Below are 21,756 nucleotides of genomic sequence, written 5' to 3' on the forward strand. Positions count from 1 at the left end.
CAAATTACATAGGCTGTAAGATGCTAGGAGTCTGAAACTAGTACTCCCACGAGTAGGACGGGGCCCAACCAAAAGCCACAAGCACTATCAGCATGGTGTCTTACTCACTGCACTGCCCTCTCATCACAGCAGGATACACATCTATTTACACTTTTTTGCTTATTTTCTGGCAAAGATCACCAGCAGATAAAATAACCTTTTCACTTTTTGCCCCTCTTGATGGGGCAAAATGAACCACAGCTTAGCCACTGTTATAATTGGTGCATATAAAGCTGGGGTCTGAAGCTGATTTCCTATTCCAGATTTCTTAGAAGAGTGACAAGCCAGGATTCAAATTCACATCTGATAGGAAGCTTTTGCATTCTCATTAAGTTTATGTTTAGTATAGGCACTCTCATTTGCGACAGCTGGTGATTCTCATATCTTTGGGCAGTGAATCTGCTTCAGGCTTTCCTCTCAATTTTGAAACAGCTGTCCAAAGTGCTGGAACTATTTAAGAGACAGAGTTCATCAATATGGACAATTCCTTTAAAGACCAAAGTAAAACCATACATGCATGTACTGCCCTACTGACATGGAAGCCATCTGCCACTACTAACTTCCTCTAGTGGATGGAGTCAAGCACTGTGACTCTGAGCAATTCCCACTTGTTGTTACACCCAAATGCAATCACTGCCATAACTGTTGAGTAAAGTAGAGTAGAGATGAAATATTTAATTAGGTTTAGAATTCTAAGTCCATCATCAGGTCTGATCTTATCATTCATTATTTACAACATCAGTGTTTCAAAACAACCACGGGCTCAGACCTACTTCTCCTCAGACTCTTCACTTTTCACAAGCTGATGCCTGCCTGATCAGATTAAGATCCTGAATTTGCATAGTATTTATAAAATGTCAATGGGATGCACACAGCAGAAAGATGTACCTATAAGATGTATCTACATGTCCTGATCATTGCTTGCCAAGCTACAACCACACCTGAGCTTTTCAACTCAACTCCTATCTGTAATCTTGTCCCTGAAACAACATTTTGCTGCAGTAAACACCATACCAACACACAAGATGGCTCTTACTGTCTCAAAGAGGGTTGGCAGCAGTGGAGTTTTCTGGAGCTGAGAGTGGGTGACTCACTAGGCTGAGTGGGGGAGTAAACCCTGAAATCCAGAGTCACAGTCCAATTATCACAAACAAAATTACCAGAATAGACAGAAGATCCTTTATACCTATACACCCTCAAGAGCAAGTATGAAATGACTATCTTGTAAACTAAATGTGAGCACCTGCTGAAAAATAATAACAGTCAATACATTCTTGACAACTTGGATTTACTGGGTAGCACATGTTTTCATGGAAATTATAAGCAAAATATGAATTGACACGTGGTGCTGGAATTATTTGGATACACTCTTAATGTTTAAAGCTAAGGGCATGCACTAAAATGAAGGATTAATAGACCTCTGAAGCACAGAGCAGGACATTTTGACTCTGAAGGTATTCTGGACTCCAATCCCAGTCCTCCTTTCCATAGACTCTATTGGTGCCAATTTCTGAGAGATGAAATTCAAAACATTTGGAGAGCCAAAGGTCCCCTACCTTTCTCTATGGGCTAACACAGTGGGCTAACGTGGCCTGCTTTCTCGATACAAGGTACTTCAGGATTGAGACTAACCTGTAATCATATGCCTACTTATGTCCCCTATCTAACTGAGTAGTAATCATGAAGTGTCACACGACAAAAATATTCGAAGTCTTAATGATAAATGTGGAATTTACACAACATGAAACAGCACAATTTCAGATCCTAAGACAAACAACATAAAGTGGTGGTTGTTTTTCCCCCCATTTTTTCTTTGGTTTTGCAAATGAGAAAATAGTGTTCCTATGCAGCCTTGAAGGCTGTCCGAAACACCTTGTCCCTGCTCAGTACCTTCCTCATTAAGGCATCTCAGCTACATTCATTTGCCTTTCAGCTCCCCCAAGTGCTGCTGCTGGGTAAAACACTGAGCTATCTTGCACAAAAGTTTCCTACCAGGAATCATTAGCATTGTGTATCAGCATCTGGGATTTAACTTTACAATGGATTACAACAGCTCTAAAATCTGAGTGAAAGACAATATGTTCTTCTTAGGGTCGTGTAATCAGGATTGACTTGAAAGCACCAAAAAAAAAAAAAAAAAAAAACAACCCCAACCCCAAAACCCAAGCATACATAGGATTACATTTTAAAAGCCATATATGAGTGTTAAATGAGAAGAACTTGTTAACTTGGCTTTGGAACACAGTAACCTAGCTTTGGAACATAGTATATCAAATCTTAGATTTATATAACTAAGAAAAAGGAATGTGTGGATTAGGCTAAACTACAAATCAGTGGCAGAGTACATGTCAGATTGTAAATCTGTGGCAGAACACATAATTTGTCTGTAGGAGGTCCCAGGTTAATCAGTAGCATTCCTAATTAGAAGGATCAGGTATTTTCCTGATATTCTAAAGAGCCAGATGCTACCAGTCAGAACAGACAACATGTATAGTGTCCTATCCTATAATAACAGTAAATTCATGAGGCTTGTTATGTAGTCACAGTGGTATGATGCACATGAGTGACTCATCAGCACGGTCAGGAAAACTTAAGGATTTTCAGAAGTAAAAAAGGTTTTAAATGGGAGGCAAGTGATCTATAACAGCCCAATGAAGAATGAAGTATACTCTGTGGCTATAGAATGGCGATGTAGATGCCAAAAATCTTCAAGAAAGAAAATGGTATGAAGTGTCCTAGAAAGGTTATAGCTGGCTCTACTCCATACAAAAAGAATCTGCACTGCAATATTTTGTTATAGACTCCACCTATGTGCCATATGTTCCAGTGCATGTTATTCAGAACATCTCTGTCCATGCACAGATACTCTCTCTCTCTCTCTCTCTCTCACACACACACACACACACACACACAGATAGAGAGAGAGAGAGAGAGAGAGAGAGAGAGATTCATGTGTAAGAGATGAACAGGGAAAATGTCAAAAGACTAATAAAATTTGAATTTTGGGAGAATAAAAAGGTATGTTGTGTCATTCTTCAATGGTTAGCATTCACAACTGGATTATCCAATCAAACAAGACCTGTTGATGTGCTTTTCTCAGTATGGCACTTCCAGGATTGAATAAATTGATACTGAGTTCTACTATTTAAATTCTTTGCAATGTTTGGTTCCTGGCTTCAGCAGTGGGTTAACATCAATATTTTAACCTTCCAAATTAATATATTTTTGCTGCATGTCAGGCTTTACACTTTTCCACTTTCTGCAGCATAATCTGATCAGACTGTTCAGACCATTTTTAGATGTAGCAGTAAGGCAACAATGTCAGCATGGGAGAATTCATCTTTAGACAAGCGTTTCCTGAGGGAGAAGGCGCATTCAAGCATTTAGGTCAGATTTCTTTACACGCAACCATACAATGACCTACCTAGCTACCTACCGCTGAATCTACTGATTACCACTGGTTTTGTTCAGCGACTTGGAGTCAGGACCATAAACTGGGGACAAAAATGGAGAGAAAACATCCAGATGAGTTTCATTCCCTTTCAGATGTATTTTAGAAATCTCATGTGCAATTGCAGTGATCTCAGAAACTGCAATTCTCAAAAGCTAATTTTTCTAGTATTCAGAGGACTTCCTTCTCAGAAGACACTATCCCATCCAAAAAAATGACACCTTACACTTTTTGAATCTGAGACAATCCCTTTTCCATTGACAACCTCTTTGGTGGCTCGTCTTCTCTTTTTTACCATGTAAAGTGACTAGATTTTTCCCATATGAGCAAAATTCATTAATCCCTATGTATGAACATTGTTCAAAGGAGTAGTGCAATGGAGAACCACAGATCAAAACATCTCTCTGGCCTGTCCTCTCAGAAGAGCAGGGATGGACTAGTACCTCATCCTATTAGTCGGCACTTGCCCTGTGTGCATATTTACTTTTTGGTGGGACAATATGGAACAAACTTAAAAATGAATTAAGAAGCTTAGTATCACACTTTATTTTCATTGAACTATGCCAGCCCTGGAAATTTACAATTTGTTCACATCAGAAGAGAATTGTGGAAAAGAGGCTGAAATGAAAGCATACTCGGGATTTTGGGTACTTGTAACAGTGGAGCAGCATTTTAGCACTTTGTAGCATCTGCCAAAACTATGGTTTTTTAGAAGGAAAACAATGCAATTTTATTTTGAAACAATAAAAAAATCCAGCATGCAATAGAACAAAGTAACCAAAGAGGGAAAAAGGGAAAGAAAATTCACCCACCCATGCTTAGTACAGTCCACCCTCCATATCCACAGATTCTTTATCCACAGATTCAACCATCCACAGCTTGAAAGTATTCTAAAAAGCAAACCTTGATTTTGCCATTTCATATAAAGGATACCTTTTTACTTTCATTGTGTTTAATATGACCTGAACATCCAAAACACATGGAAGGCATAAGTTCACCTTCCATAAACTCAACTGAAAAACAGCAAAAAAAAAAAAATTCTTCTGTTTTAGTGTTTAAAGTCACCAGAGTGGTCTAATGGTTTGAGCACTGGACTACGACTCTGGGGCCTAACGTTTGATTCCCTGCTTGAGTGTAAAAACCCACTGGGTGCCTTTGGGCAAGTCAGGCTCTCTCAGCTTCATAGCTGGCTATGACAAACCCCCTCGGAAGAAACTTGCCAAGAAAACCCTATGATAGGTCCACCTTAGGGTCACCATAAGTCAAAAATGAGTAGGAGGTAGACAACAACAGCAGCAGTAAACAGACAGACAGACAGACAGACAGACAGACAGACACACACACACACACACAGAGAGAGAGAGAGAGAGAGAGAGAGAGAGAAAACAGCCATGAATAAAAGGGTTTAGAGTTCTCAACCTGAGTGTGTGACAACATAAAACATCAGTCTCTTCAAAGATATTGAATTGAAACCTCTTTTGCAAAAGGTTCCGCATTTCTTACAGGACAAGGAATCTTCTTCCCAACCAAGCCTACCTCAAAGTTGAGCAGAACAAAATAAGAGGTCTCTACTTAACCCCAGGAAACAGAAAAGAAGCAGAATTTTCAAGGTCCACTTCTTTATTCTTCTGTTGACATTATTGTTTCCTTCATTCCAATAAGACTGTTGTACTTTTAAATCCTTGCATCCATGTTAAAAAAAGAGCCTGTGTGGTGTAATAGTTTGAGTGCTGGCTGAAGACTCTGGGAGATAAGGGTTCAAATCTCTGCTCAGCCACGGAAACACTTTTGTGTGACTTTGGGCAAGTCACACTCTTAGGCAAAGGCAAATCTCTTCTGAATAAACATTACCAAGAAAATCCCATGATAGCGCCACCATAACCTAAAACTGACTTGAGAACACGTAAATACAACAACAAATCAATGGAACTTATCCCATTAACAAATGAGCCGGTTTACCTCTTCCACCTTGAATTGAGGATCTGGGATGCCCTCGGATGTTATCATACCTAAATTGCTGTCTCTCTAGCCAGAATGCCACCACCCAGATGCGTCCCCTTGCTCAGCTGGCCCATTTGTGAAGTTGGAAGCTTCCTGACTTTGAAAAAGTGCTGGCTGAGCAAGGCTTCAACCTGGGATGTATCTGGGTGGCAGCATCCCAGCTATATAGGTGGTGATTTGGTTATGACAACATCCGGGTGCATACCAGATTCTGAATTCAAGCCGGAACAGGTAAACCAGCTTATTTGTTAATGGGATAAGGTCCCATGTTAGGCACAAATGTCCTGTTACACTCTAAGAAGAACTTTTGGGGACTGCAACCTAACCTGATGCAATTTCAAGAGAAATAGACACACTTCACACAATGATCTAAACCCTCTCCATTCAGAAGATTTTTGCAGTAGAAGCCTCGGGGATATCATCAACATCTGGCCTTGGAGGGAGTGAAGTGACAGGCCCAATGCTGTTGGGCCCGAGGGAGAGGGGTCATCTTCTGGCCTGGGAAGGAGTGAAAGGACAGGCCCAATGCCATCGGGCCTGAAGAGGAAGAGCCCTCCCCTCCCTCCTTCCAACTGTCATCTTCTGGCCTGGGAGGGAGTGAAAGGACAGGCCCAGCGACATCAGGCCTGAAGAGGAAGAGCCCTCCCCTCCCTCCTTCCAACTGTCATCTTCCGGCCTGGGAGGGAGTGAAAGGACAGGCCCAGTGCCATCAGGCCCAGCCTCGATTAAAAAAGAGAGCCCTCCCTCCAGTCCATCTGCCTTGTTCCAGGCCTCAGAGGGAGAGAAGAATGCTGGACCTGATCCCCCCCCCCCCCCACCATTCCCTTCTCATTTTGTGTCATATCTTTTTAGATTGTAAGCCTGAGGGCAGGGAACTGTCTATTATCCCCTCTGTTGTAAGCTTTCAGGATTCCCAGTGATTGGGCGGCATATAAATAAATCCTATTTTGTTGTTGTTGTTGTTGTTGTTATTATTATTATTATTATTATTATTATGTATGATGGCTGCTTGTTCTTTTAGTTTTATAGCATGATTCAGAAAAGTAGCATTCTGCTATGAAGTGATTCTTGATCTAGCAATCCCATACAACAGATGGGGTGCCATAGAATCATAGAGTTGGAAGAAACCACAAGGCCATCCAGTCCAACCCCCTGCCATGCAGGAAAGGCAGTTCCTCCTAATGTTGAGGTGGAATCTCTTTTCCTGTAGCTTGCATTCATTGTTCTGGTCTCTGGAGCAGCAGCAAACAAGCTTCCTCCATCCTCAATGTGACATCCCTTCAAATACTTAGGGGCCATTCAGACTACCTTTTACTCCCTCTCGCATCAGACAGCTTTCTCTCTCTCTTTTTATTTTTTATTTTTGACAGAATATGCAAATGATTTTTGGGTGATACATATAGATATAATGTGTCCACTTGTGCTACTTTCCCTTTCATTTGCTTGCTCCCGGAACGGCAGCCTCACTTTTACTTTTAATATTTGAATGCTACAATGCAAATGTTACAAATGTTTACTCTGCAAGAGGCTTTATTATTATTATTATTTTTATTTTACTATTCAAATGCTACAATATAGATGGAATGTGTGTCTGCTTGTGCTACTTTCCCTTTCATTTGCTTGCTCCCAAAATGGCAGCCTCACTTTGCAAGAGGCTTTTTTTAATTATTATTTTTTTTAAATGCGAATGCTACAATGTGAATGTTACAAATGTTTCCCTTTCAATTTGGCAAATTGATACAAGAGTGAATGCTTTTGCTACGCACATCACACACACATACATGTGGAGGTTTTTAATTTGACAGCATATGCGCATTCTGCCGCCAGTTTTTTTTAAAAAAAGAGGGGGGAAGCACCCATCCACTTGGCCAATTGCTGTAGGAAACGTCATCTTGACGAAAGCAGAACTGAATTTGGCTGACAGCAGAGGAGCTTTCATTTTAAACCGGTTCCGCAAATGTGAACTCTCCCTGAAAGAGCTGCAATGGCATTCAGGGGTAAATTTATCCCAAATAAGGTAAATTTAGTGGGCACTTGCTTCCAGAGGGATTCAGGAGGGGGAGACCCAAATCTGCCCAGTTCCATCCTGCGCAAATAGCTCAGTGGGAATGGGGCCCAAAACAGGGCTATCATATCATCCCACTCTTCTTATTTAGAGGGGGAGGACTAGGGGAGCATTCCCATGCAGGAATGCTCCACAGTGATCAAGAACAAAATCCACAAAATAAACCAGGGCCCCCAACCGAATAGAGAGCACCCAAGTGGAGGGAAAACTCTCCTATTTGTCACCCTCTATGTGAAGAGGGTGATAGAACTAGGCATTGAGGTAGCAAGGCTAACGTGCTCCCTTCTTTCAATGTTGATTCAACACACTTACATGAATAAAGTGAAGGACCATTTTTATGGAATGAAAATTATGAAATACGGAAGGCTGCCTTAAAGTGAATCAGACCACAAGTCTATCAGGCTCATTATTATTTCCACAGAATTTAGATGCTCTTCAGATTCAGCCTAGAGTCCTTACTAGTTCTAGCTGAACATGCCAGGATTGGCATGTCCCAAAACTGAACCTGAGGCCTTTTGCATGCCATACAACGTTTGTGTTCCACCACTAAACTACAATCCTTCCTTCATGCAGCATTTTTTTTTTTTTTTTTTTAGTATTGTTGCATGTCATGACTTAGGGCTAAAGCACACTAGACCAGGAGGAGCTCTGCCAGATCAGACAAAAAGCCAAACTGGTCTAGCATCCTGCATTTCCTCACAGTGCTACAAAACATGCCTCACTCTGCTTTTGTGGTTTTCTTTTATGTGCAGACTTTGGTGATTATCTCCACAATGAATTTGTGGCCTGAAGCTGTGAAGAACCAGCATAGCCAGTATGTTTTGTCAATTCCCAACTGATTGCAACCAGTCAGGAAGCAAAGCCTTTTCCTTTGAAACAGATACACTCTTTCTGTTGTACCAATCACACAGTTTACTGAAACCTGAGTTGTTCTCCATTGCACTTCAGCCTTCAGATGGTGTATCACCTTTTCCCCAGAATCATCCCTGCTCTCTAATAAGTGAATCCACACTCACAGCCATCCTTTTTTTTCTTGCTCTCTGTCTATCATATTGTTCCAGTCCTGAACTAGATATGGTTTATTAATCAATGCTTCTTTTCTGCAAACAGTTGTGGTAACAAAAACCTTATATGCATCAAAGTTAATCTTGTCAGTTTTCTTCAAGTGGCTTCTCCACTGTGGTCTAGCACCATGTACACTGCAACAGATCCCAACATATTCATGTTATTTAAGTGTGTGTGTCTAGATGCAGGTTTGCATACCTGTGTGAAGGCCACACACTAACACAGAAGAAGACCATGACTCACAAGCCACAAATGATCAAATGCTGAAGAAATGTAAAGCTGAGAAACAAATATGGGAAGGCAGAAATCAGGCTTTCTTTACAAATTCTTAAATCATGCTGAAATGCCAGTGAAGAAAAGTACAACATTCTGTCAGCTCCTATCAATGAGCTTATCCTGCATTTCTGCTATCTCTTAACCTCCAGAAAACTCTGCAGCCCCACTCTGCTCTCTCAAGAAGATGAGGACACTAGAGTTCATACCTGGCTGTAGTTTTGTGTTAAGGTGTTTTCTGGAGAAGGTTTGTTGTAGGTCTTCCCTTCCTGCTGACTGCAATCCAGTTGGATGAGGTTTCTGCATTCCTGATGGCAGGTGTACTTACAATCTATAGAGGAAGCACAAATTGAATTAAAATTAAGGCATGGGTTGGTAAGTATCAGGGTCTTTGAAAGCATGCATTTTGCAAAGACATACAAAAATACTGGAAAGAGACCTAGACAAGTGAAATACAACTAAGATCTCTCAGCAATCAGGTTTCCAAAAATCATATACATGGAAATGCAAAGAAAAACATCATTTCATGGTGTTGTCTTTAAAAACCATGAGTAAGTGAGGAAAGGACAGGTTGCTTACCTGTAACAGTATTTCTTCGAGTGGTCATCTGCGAATACATACAAATGGGTTTCACTGCGCCTGCGCAGTGCTGCTCAGAACCTACTGCAATCACTGGGCAGAGTTAACTCTGCAACATATTGAAACTTTTTGGCGGTAACTCCGCCCACTCGTTATAAGGCCCCTGCCTTCCCGCTCTTTTCCCCAGTTCCGCAATTTTTCCGCCAAGCAGGTGATGGAAAGAGCCAATGTGAGCAGGACACTGAGGGGACGGACGGGTGGGATTTGTATGTATTCGCAGATGACCACTCGAAGAAATACTGTTACAGGTAAGCAACCTGTCCTTCTTCTTTGTGGTCTCTGCGAATCATACAAATGGGTTTAGACTGACAAGCTAAGGTATGCGGCGGAGGGAGTGTCCTGAGACCAAAGCTATGGTGAACCAAAGGTATATTTATTACAAATAAAACACCTTGAACCATAAAAGAGTCAGTCTCTTTGTTCATGCACAGATCAAATAGCAATAACGTTGCTAAACCTGAGGAGGGAACAGAGGTCATGCAAGACCGATCCCATAGAACTTGTGCAAACCAACATTCAACAAATGTAAATAGTGTCAACTGTACAAGTGTAATCAACACAAACCATAGTAGTGCAATCAATGTAACCCTGAAACCAACACAGCCCTCCCGAAAGCTGCGTCTCGAATGGCCCTGGTGTTCAACCTATAGTGCTTAATAAAAGTCAGAGGTTGGGACCAGACAGCAGCCTTACAGACATCCTCCAAAGGAATCCCCGACAGGAATGCAGAGGATGCTGCCATTGACCTTGTGGAATGGGACCGAACCCTGCCAGGGAGGGGCTTGCCCAACAGTTCATAGCAGAGGTGGATGGTACCAGCCACCCATTTGGACAACCTCTGCGCAGACACAGGCAAGCCTTTCTTCGGTTCCGAGTAGCATTGGAAAAGTCTCTCGGACCGACTTGAGGCAGCAGTTCTGTCCAGGTAAAATGCCAGTGCTCTCCTGACATCAAGAGAGTGTAGGCGTCGCTCCGCATCCGACGTCGGGTTGGATGCTAGAGTGGGTAACACAATGTCCTGGCACATGTGGAAAGCAGACACAACCTTCGGCAAGAAGGTGATGTCCGTACGGAGGACCACCTTGTCCTTGTGGAACCTCAGGAATGGCTGGTCCCTCCGTAAAGCACAGAGTTCGCCCGCACGGCGGGCAGAGGTGATAGCCACAAGAAAAGCGGTTTTCCAAGTCAATAGTCTCAAGTCCGCTGTGGCCATCGGTTCAAAGGGCTTGGATTGGAGAGCGGACAGTACCGACTCCAAACTCCAAGCCGGCGTTGGTACCAACACAGGAGGATACAGGTTGGCACAACCCTTCAGGAACCCCTTCACCAAGGGGTCTTTGAAGAAAGAAACCCTCCCCCCGAACTGGTATTTGGCACAAATGGCAGACAAGTAGCATTTGATGGATGTGAGGGACAGCCATCCATCCAAAAGTGCCATCAAAAACTCCAGCACCACTGGAGTGGACACCTGTGCAGGAGACAAGCCCTTTTGGTCAAGGAAGAGGCAAAATCTCCTCCATTTCAGGGCATAAGAGCGCTGGGTGGAAGGTTTCCTCGCAGCCAGGATCACCATCCTTACTGCCTCCGGCAAGGCAGTAAGGGCTGAATCCTCCAGGCTACCAGCGGCAGGCTCTCGATGTCGGGGTGGAGAATTCGTCCGTCCTGGATCGACAGCAGGTCCGGGCGAGGATCGAGACGGAGGAAGCATCTCCTGGAGAGGTGGAGAAGGGATGCGAACCACGGCTGTCTCGGCCACCACGGGGTGATCAGGATCGCATGCGAGCGGTCCGTTGTCATCTTGGACACCACTCTGATGATGAGAGGGAACGGAGGGAAGGCGTAGAGGAGCTCCCCCGTCCAGAGGAAAGCGAATGCGTCTCCGTGGGATCCGTCCAATCGCTTCCTGGAGCAGAACTGGGGACAGTGGCTGTTCCACCTGGTCGCGAAGAGGTCGATCCGGGGGGTTCCCCACCGGTCGAAGAGGTCGCTGACCGTCTCGAGATGGAGCCTCCACTCGTGGCACACCGAAGGAGATCTGCTGAGGCGATGTGCCAGCTCGTTGTCCTCCCCGGGAAGGTGAATCGCCTGGAGGAGGACGCGCCTCTGGATGCACCAGTCCCAGATGCGGAGCGTGAGGTCGAGCAGGGTCCTGGATCTGGTACCACCTTGTTTGTTGATGTAGTACATCACGGTGGTGTTGTCCGTCCTCAAGAGGACCACTCTTCCTGAAACAGCGGACTCGAACGCCCTCAAAGACTTTTCCACTGCGAGCATCTCCAAAGCGTTGATGTGGAGGAGCTTGTCTTGTGCGGACCACCTGTCTTTGACGACAAGGTCGAGCAGGTGGGCGCCCCATCCCTCCAGGGATGCATCGGTTGTCAGAGTCAGTTGTGCCTGGGGCTGATGAAAGGGCATCCCGGTGCAGACGTTGGAGCTGTCTAGCCACCATCTGAGGGAAGCGGCCACCGGTCTCGGTACCGTGAGCCACTTTGAAGGAGGGTCCTCCAACGGAGAGAAGACGGAGAGGAACCAGGATTGGAGAGGTCGAAGACGAAGTCTTGCCCAGGGAGTGACGAATGTCGTCGATGCCATGTGGCCCAGGGCGACTTGGACATCTCTGGCTCTCACCCTTCTGTGGGAGATGCCCGGCCTGAGGGACGTTGTCAGGGCCTGAAACCGGTCTGGAGGGAGGAAGGCTAGGCAGTTTTCGGAGTCGAGGATGGCCCCGATGAACTTGACCTGCCTGGTCGGTGTGAAGTGGGACTTTTCCCTGTTGACGACCAGCCCGAGGGAGTCCAAGAGGTGCAAGGCGAATGAGACTGCCTCCTGCAGCTCATCTTGGGATTCGGCTGCAAACAGCCAGTCGTCCAGGTAGGGAAAGACCATGAAGCCCTTCTGATGAAGGTATGCCACCACCGGTGCCATGCACTTTGTGAAGACTCGTGGAGCCGTGGCCAAGCCGAAAGGGAGCACGTTGTAGTGGTACGAGTCGGAGCCGACCGCGAAGGCGAGGAATCTCCGGTGGGACTCTCTGATCCCAATGTGGAAGTAGGCGTCCTTCAGGTCGGCGGTCGCGAACCACAGGCCCGAGGACATTGGTCGGGCGGCAAAGGGGAGATTGCCCCTTTACCAAGCAAGGCGCGCACTTCGTCGAGAAGGGTGTCCGAGGGGGGAGTGGACATGAAGGCTCCAGTTGGAGGGAGCTCTTGGAACTCGAGGGCATAACCCCTGCGGACGATGTTGAGAACCCACGAGTCCGATGTTATAGAGGCCCAGGTGTTAACATAGAGCCTCAAAATGTCCAGGAAGAAGAGGGGTGAAGGAGAGACGAAGCGCGCTGCGTCCCTTCAGGCTCTCTTCTTCCCCTGGTCGGTGTCCTGCCGGCGGGATGTGCGGTACCGAGGCGGGAAGTTGCGACGGCCAGAGGAGGAGGAAGACTGCGAGGGGAAGCGGTGTCTCTGGGAGCCCTGCTGCTGGGACTGCCGATCCCAGGGGAAGGTCCCCTGTGACTGACCTTGCGGCTGCCACGGGCGCTGACGCTTCCGGAACGGAGAAGCCGGTGCTGAGGACATGCCGTGCTTCTTCGCCGCCGCCTTCATCCTGAACTTGCGGTTCAGGCGGTCGTCGGTCTCGGCGTGGAAGAGCCCGGTCCCGTCGAGCGGCATGTCCTCGATGGCCGCCCTGACCGTAGGGTTGAGGTAGGAGGCCCTCAACCAGGCGTGGCGTCGAAGTGCCATGGATGCTGACATGGCCCTCCCCGAACAGTCCGCCATATTCCTGGAAGTGGTGATGAGCCAACTTCCAATGGAATGGGCCTGGTCCCTGATCTCCACCAGCTGCCTCTGGATGTCATCCGAGACGTCCGGGACGAGGGGGGAGATCCGTTCCATGAGGGTCTGGATGTAGGCCCCCATGCAGGCGGTGTAGTTGGCAGCCTTGACCCCAAGAGCCGATGCCGAGTACGCCTTCTTGGCCAGTCCGTCCACCTTCTTCGCCTCCCGGTCGACAGGGGAGGTCGCCTGCTTCGGGACGAAGCTGTGTTGGGCTCCCTCCACGATAGCAGAGTTCGGCCTGGGGTGGTCGGCCAACCAAGGACAGCTCGCTGGGGCGACTCTGTAGAGCGACTCTACCTTGCGGGAGGGCGCCGACAGGGTGGCCGGAGAGTCCCAGGACCTCTTCACGATGGTCTGGAGCGAGGGAAGGAGAGGCAGGCACGGCGGAGTAGGCACCCGTCCGTGCACCCGACGCTCAACCGGGTCCTCGGCGTCGTCTTCCGCGGAAGCGAGCTCGATGTCGAGGGCCCTCGCCATCTTGACGACGTGCTCGGTAAAGGACCGGACGTCGTCCGATGGGGAAGACGGCTCTGGGTTGTGCATCCTCTGGGGGGAGGCCGGGTCCAAGAGGACATCCTCGTCCGAGGGTGCCTCAGAAGGAAGCAGCGGCTCGTCTTCGGAGTCCAGGTCGGAGGAGAGAGGGTCCGTCACTCTGACCTGGGATCTCGGGCGGGTTGGAGCGAGGTCAGCTGAAGACCGGGAGCGCCTGCGGGGTGGAGACGGCGACCTCTCGTAGACCAACACAGTCGGGACCGATCTGGACGGGGTGGCCCGGTCTACGGGATGGGGGTTCAGCCTGGTGAACTCCCTCATAGCTCTGTCCTCCGAAACAGACACGTAGTACCGGCGCGACTGCGTGTCGAAGAAGAGGTCGGGAATGTCCTGCCCGCGGGGCTGGTCTTCCTCGTCGTCGGTTGCCGGGTGGGAGGGCGACCGGTGCTCTGGGGAGCGAGGGAGAGCGGTGTTGTCCGTCCCGTGGACAAAGTCCATGGTGGGCAGAGGCAGTGGAGTGTCCGGTACCGGGGTCCCCCGGTCTACCGGCGTCGGCTCCGGGTCGCGGGGAGCTGCCGAAGCGGAAGCGCGGGCCTGTTTAGACGGGGAGCGCTTCTTGTCCTTCGCCTTCGGTGGATCGGTGGCGGGCCGATCCTTGGAGGGCTTGGACTTTTTAGGGGCAGGGTCTCGACCGGGTTTGTAGTGGTGCCTCTTCTTCCCAGGCCTGGGAAGCTCCTCCGTTGGGAAGAACGGATTGTCCGGGAGGTCCAGGAGGACAGCGGCCGCTGCCGACGACGAAGGCCTTGGGGACTTTGCCCCTTCCACAGGCCCAGCCAGCTCCTTAGGCTTCAGGGCATGGCGCGATGCCTTGGAGGATGAAGGCGAGGCGAGGTGGACCACCGGCTCGGTGGCCCTCTTTGGACGTGAGCCCTCCGATTTGGAGGTCGGCTCGGTACCCTCAGTCCCCGACGACTTGTGGGGGCGCTTGGAGGGTTTGTCGGTGGCACTGGGCGGTTTGGAGCCACGGGCCACATCAAAGGTGGTGGAAGGGGTCCCGGCCGGGACACACACCACGCTGGGAACGCCGGCTCTCCCAGATCCGACGCTGGACACACTGGCCCGAGAAGATGAGGCGGGGGGCGCCGAAGGCGGGACAGAAGATGACCGCGAACCTCCCTCTTGCACCTTTCCCAGGGCGATCGCCGAAGTGAGCCGGGACTCACGGTTTTTTCCGGGCCTGGGAGGAGAGGGATCTGCAGAGCAGGCAGGCCTTGGTGTCATGGTTCTTGCCCAGGCACAGCAGGCAGGAGGAGTGCGGGTCTTGAACGGGCACCTTGCCCCCGCAAATGTCGCACTTCTTGAAAGGTGCAGGCATTTTCACGGTCGACAAAGCCAGAGGAGAATCCGAAAACGAGGTCAACAGTCCGAAAGTCCAAAGTTACCAGGGGCGGGAGACAAAGAATGGTCAAGATACAGTCCGAGGTCAAAAAGCGAAAGTGATTCCAAGCAAGCAAAGCAAGCAAAAGTTCCCTGAAGCAGCTAGCGCGGCGGAAAAAAGGAACTGGGGAAAAGAGCAGGAAGGCAGGGGCCTTATAACGGGTGGGCGGAGTTACCGCCAAAAAGTTTCAATATGTTGCAGAGTTAACTCTGCCCAGTGATTCCAGTAGGTTCCAAGCAGCACTGCGCAGGCGCAGTGAAACCCATTTGTATGATTCGCAGAGACCACGAAGAAGAAGTATATATTTAAAATAACTTCTCACACACTTTTACCTAGTTATATGCATCCACTGTACCCAGGTGCACTATATGTGACTTTCATCTTACACTGAAGCTGTGCAGCAAAAGAATGAATGGCATGTGCATTCTGCTGCGCCGTGAGCATAAGCCCCATTATATTCAAAGGGGCTTGAGCATATGCATTTTTTTTGCCTTATGCGGGGGATCATTTGTGCATGTCATTCATTCATTCTTTTGCAGCGCGGCTTCAGTGTAAGCTGAGCTGCATATAGTGCGCCCACGTATGGCGTGGCAGGATCCCCGCATAAGGTAAGGGTCTACTGCATTATTTAAAATGCAGTTATGGGCACATTCATAACTGTTATATGTGTAAATGTTTCGCCAATCATTTGGCTTCAAATTACCAAGAAGTAAACAATCTTCCATCTGCTTGCAGTTGTCTCTAGAAATAAAGCCCTCACAGAAATAATGATGTCAAGGCAAGCTAGGATAACCCAAAATGCATCTTCACCAGAGTTAAGCAACATGGTTCTCTCCAGTTATTTGACTACGATTCCAATTATTCCTGGCTGTCAACAAGGACAGGAGCTTACAGGGGCCAGCAGTTCAAAATATCTGGAACTGTATAATTAGGGCTAATTGTGATGGAGATTCTGGTTTATACCTCTGGGTATCAATTTCTAGTAAAGTTGGCCCTCCATATTTGTGGCTTTGGCTTTTGCAGATTTGATTATTTGTGAATCTTTAGGTCCTCCTGTGCAACTCTGCTAGAGGTTTACCATAGAATTGCAGTGGAGGTCTTAGAGATTACAGTGGTACCCCGGGATACGAAATCACCGCGTTACGAAATTTCCGGGATACGAAAAAAATTAAATAGGAAAAAACTGTTCCGGGTTACGTTTTTTTTTCCGGCTTACGAAAAATTTTTTGGTGCTTTTCGGCGCTTTTTCGCACGAAATCGCGGCATTCAGCGCTAGCGGCTATGGCTTTTTCGGCTAGCGAAATCTTTCGGGTTACGAACGGCGCTGCGGAACGAATTACATTCGTAACCCGGGGTACCACTGTACTAAGGAAAACACTTCTCTGGGCATTTATAGGTCCTCCAGCATGATTCTATGGTCAATCTCTGGCAGATGTTACAACCACAAAATTGCACTGGAGGATTTAGAGATTCCTAGAGAGGTGTTCTCTCAGGTAAAAAAATAGTGGGTTTTTTTTCCTGGTGTGGTTTTTCCATTTTTGTAAGTGTTCTGTGCTTCTAACCTTAGTAAATATGGAAGGCCCACAGTATACCACAAGTGAAAGTTTGGCTTCATCCTCAAACACCTTATTGGTCATGTACCAATTATCTACTATGGTACTTTATGTACTATATATATAGAACTACATAATTGCTTTCACAAAGACTATGACTCCATTAGTTCATAAACCAATCAGTTTGGTAAGGTAGAAAGCAATAGGAAGAGAGGAAGACTGCATTCCAGATGGATAGACTCAATCAAGGAAGACCTAAGGAGTTTATTGCACTGCCCTTTTGCATCCTTCCCTCCTGAGCTAGGTGTGGGATGAAAACATTTAAACATGGATTTCATGGCACGCCTCCATGCCAAGGCAGGAGGCATCCCATACCTGATCATGGATGGCATCCTGTACCTGATCCAGACTTCTCCCACACTTTGCAAAGAACGGGAAAATACAGTTCTTTCAAAAAATGCAGGAGAAATCTGGATTGGGTATGGAATGCCATGTTCAGGTACAGGATGCCTCCTGCCTGGGCATGGAGACATGTGATGAAATCTGTGTTTAAAAGTTTTCATCCTGGACCTAGCTCAGGAGCGAAGGATGGAAAAGGGCAATGCGATAAACTCCTTAGTCTGTAAGACCAGAGCAGGGCTGTTGATGATAGGGTGATTTGGAAGTCTCTCATTCATGGAGTCACTATAAGCTGGAGTCAGCTTGACAGCAATTAACAACATCACAAAAAGCCTTGGCAATAATTGGAAGATGCTGCCTAATCTTTCTACTGAAGAGATAAGGATATCTTAAAAGCTTGAATACAATGCTGTGTCTTCTTAGTTTGCATAATGAAGAGAGTTTATGTGTACTGTATTGTATTTTTACAGTTGCTACTTTTATATTCTACCTTTCTTTCAAGGAGTTCAAAGAAACATACACTGTCCTCATCTCCATTTTTAGCATTACAAAAATTGTGTAAGGTAGGCAGGCCTGTGGGACATTGGTTTTTTAATAATAATAATAATAACAACATTTATTTCTATCCCACCTCTCCAATAAGATTAAGGTGGTTTACAAAAATAATAAAACTCATACAGTATAAAAATAGATCCCACTATCCCCTCCTTCCTTACCCCAACAACATAATAATTCTAACATAACAACAATAAAATATAATTAAAATTATTAAAACAATTATTAAAACAATCAGAGACAGGGAACAGGATATCTTAGCTTAATCAGTAGAATAGTCCATATCAGCGGAGTGACCGAGTGAATTATTCAGGGAAGGCCTGTTGGAAGAGATTAATCTTGACAGCCTTTTAAAAGCCATCAAGATTAGCAATATGTCTCTTCCGACAGGCCATTCCATAATTTTTTGGGCAAACACTTCCTCAATCCACATGCTAGATGAGGGATTGAGGAAACTGTAGTCCAAAAAGTAACTTTTACAGACTCTGAATAGAGATTATGCTGAAAGATAGTGTTGGTACATCCAGCAAGCTTCATAGCCCCTTGGAAATCTGACCCAGGATTTCCCCTGCCCCAGTTGAATTTTTTAACCACTACACTGTCAAGATCTGAATCAGATAAAGTTCCTACCATGCTTATTAGTGATTTAGGCTTGCCTGTTTGGTTTCATGTTATTGGATGATGGGGTATGTTATGCTGGTGGTGCCATGTGGAAAGAAACAGTTATAAATCCTGGAGATGGCTAATTGGCAGATGTGAAGAGGAGGTAATAGGCACTGAGAACTGCATGGATAGTTCCATGGGAATTCCTGGTACAAGAGAAAACAATGGGACTCTGTGAGAAAGGAAACATTTTGCTTTTATGACAAATGGGGTTTGACTGCGCTAAGAGGTTTGAATTGCTTTGTGGTTTTATTATACTGTGTGATCGAATTGCCTCAGTCCTAACAATACTGTCATGCTGTGAACTGCTTTGGTTTCAGAATAACGCTTGCTGTTTTATCTGAAGTTTTGGGTTCCCGAGTCAAAGACTGGCAGTGCATGGCATACATGTTGCAAGATCTCAGTTATAAAGCATTATTGGGAAGGAGAAAATGCCATCACTGTTACAAGCTGTGGTGTGGGCAAGCTCTTGGGAGAACAGCACTCATCAGTAAAATGGGGAGCCAAGAAATTAGAGTAATTCACTGCATTGCTTCTATCGTCCATTTTCAGATTAATTACCCAGCAATGAAGCCCTGAAAGGCCACACTGCATAATTCCCACCATGACTGGAACTGTGCCAAACTTGCTAGCCACAACAGATTTCTCAGCACATCATAGCTCCTCTGCTAAGATACAGCATCCAGCATTATAATGTCCAGGGGCTCAGCTGCCTTCCTGATATCATCAAAATTCATGACTGCAGAAATAAAACATTATTCCCTTTATGCTAAAAGGCTGGGCTAGGGAGTTGAATGGCCCATAGATGTGGAATGCACTGTTAGGAGGGAGGAAAGAAATCAATAAACCAAAAAGCCTGCAAAGCACTGTAATTAAAAATGAAAATGTAAAAGGCAGCTGGCTGCAGTATAGGCAGGCCATTAAACAATGCTTTCATGGGAATAGCAAGCAAGTCCTCTCACGCACAAGTGATAACTTGGAGAGGAAGAAAAGTGGTAATTCTTTCATGTTACTGCTGCAGGTAATAGAAAATCTCTTAGAACGCTCTGCATAGAGTGCTTTCTCTTTATATATACACACAACATTTTATAAAGAGGAAAAAGCTAATGGATTTTTTTCTCACCTAACATGATTATTTAAACAACATTTACACACACACTGCATAACATACTACTATAGGATTATTTCTGTAGGAATAAGATGACAAGCCAGGGCTGTAATTCTGAGCACAGTCACTAGGAAATCTGCTCCAGTGAGCTCAGCAGAATTTAGTTCCATGCAGAAGTGCCAAAGCTCAAGCTATTACACACCTTCGACCATTAGAGGAGCACAAGTGTTTATCAGAAAACAAAGAGGGAAGAGGTGTACATTCTCTTGCCAATTCAATTTTGTGTCCCATTACCATCCTCAACAAGGCATATATCCTTATCTTACTTCAATTACGTATATTTTGTTTAGAATGTAATACACTATAGGGCTTACAATTTATTCAGTATTTAGCACTTCTATACTGTTATCAATGTGCACAGCATTTTCGAGAGTAACATCAGCGAAAAGGATAAAACAAAACACTTCGCATGGAATAGCCAAAGTTTAAACACCTTCCTTGTAACCAGTTTACTCTTAAGCACTTTTCCCTAGTTTGGACTCCTTTCACTCACTGTATCATTTGTGTGTTGTTGTTTTTTTAAATTGTTAGCTACCTTGAGTACCATTTTTAATATATATGTTTGATGAAGATTTGACTTTAAAAAATTGACTTCCCTGAATTTACAATCACTAAACTAAAATTATGGGAAGAAAGATTCTGGGATGGACATCTGTGTCCTAAGATTAATGTTCTTATTGTAGTGGGTTTGTTTTAAATATGCAGCTAACTTCCACCGTTTACTTGGAATTCAAAACATCAGTGCTGAATTATTATTATAACCAAGCATAACGACCCTTCCATAATTTATTTGATGAGTTAATCCTCCTGCATGTAGATTTGTAAACACTGGAGACAAAACAAATGCTGTATGACAGAGAAGTTTTCCTAGAAGCTGCAGCAGCTGCAATTAACTCATATTCAGTCTGAAATGTACAGTCAAAACATACACAACATGAAAATGTGTGAATGCATTGACATGAAAGCCCTCTTTCCCATGATATAAAGTAGTGTCCTGGATCCCAGTACAGGGATTTGGACAGGGAGATGAAAATATGCTTTGAATCTTTGCTCCACCTGGGTTTTCAGCTCCATCTGTTATTTTAAATAAAACAAAACTACAGGTACCATTACGCAAGTTATTACACAAGTTAAACAAAACCATCAAATGTCCTCTTAACTGCTGAAAATCAATAGTTTGTTGCTTTCCTCACCTTCCTCTTACTTACATTTTCTGACTGCTGGACCACCTTTATTTTTAGAAGGTGAATTTCATTTCAAACATTCATGTGAACACTTAGATATTTTTGTCTGCAAGCTTAGAAAAAACTATAATAGTACTAGCTGCTCTGCAATTCCAGAATCTGGCTACCCTTCATCCTTGGGAGTTAACTTTATAAATCCTATCTCATCTTATAATATTTCTCCTTCCCCTTCCACACTCCATGAAATATATTAAGAGGTGAATTGGTGCAATAAAAGGGAGGGGACAGTGGGATTTATTTTATTATATTGTATGGATTTTACTGTTTAAGCCCCCTCAATCATATTGGAGAGGTGGGGTAGAAATAAATTATTATTATTATTATTATTATTTTACACTCAGCATTTCATAACAACTGGAGAAAAATAAGAGAGAGAGAGATAGAATGGAGAGAACAAAGATGATATTGGAGCAATATGGAAATGAAAAGTAAATGTGACAAGATTGTACCTTACCTGATCTATATGCTGAGTACTTTTACAAATTGCCTACATGGAAATTCCAAACTGGAGTTACATTACAAAGGAGGCCCAGAGAAAATGAAGCTTAATTATAATGTATTCAAGAGGGGTGACCAAAGGCCTCAGTGTCTCAATCCACCTTTCCTGATATTTCTCAAATAGCCACATTCCCTTCCCTGTGACACTATTGTTTTGGGGCTTCTTTGCTTTTTTATGAGGTCCCATCAAGGCTTAGCTACTGGCAATAAGAGCATGAAATTAAAATGTGGTGGTGGTGGGTTGATTCCACCATTTTTCTTTTGGTCCCACTGAAACATGGCCTCTGAAAACATCTCATAAGTGAATTCAGCCTCCATGCTAAAAGAGATTCCCCACTTTTTTTGGATGGAACAGGAGAGAAGAGGAAACTGCCATAAGC

General features: G+C 45.4%; 1 protein-coding gene across 3 annotated transcripts in view; it reads right to left on the minus strand.

Annotated features, from left to right (window-relative positions):
* RASSF5 (Ras association domain family member 5) overlaps positions 1-21,756 on the minus strand; it is a 133,135-nt gene that overhangs the window by 75,569 nt on the left and 35,810 nt on the right. For all 3 annotated transcript variants that reach the window (XM_042461941.1, XM_042461942.1, XM_042461943.1), the window contains exon 2: positions 9,104-9,225. In XM_042461941.1, the coding sequence (XP_042317875.1) occupies positions 9,104-9,225 (122 nt within the window). The remainder of the gene's footprint in view (positions 1-9,103; positions 9,226-21,756) is intronic.

Source organism: Sceloporus undulatus, chromosome 4 (genome assembly GCF_019175285.1).
Source record: "Sceloporus undulatus isolate JIND9_A2432 ecotype Alabama chromosome 4, SceUnd_v1.1, whole genome shotgun sequence".
Lineage (NCBI taxonomy): Eukaryota > Metazoa > Chordata > Lepidosauria > Squamata > Phrynosomatidae > Sceloporus > Sceloporus undulatus.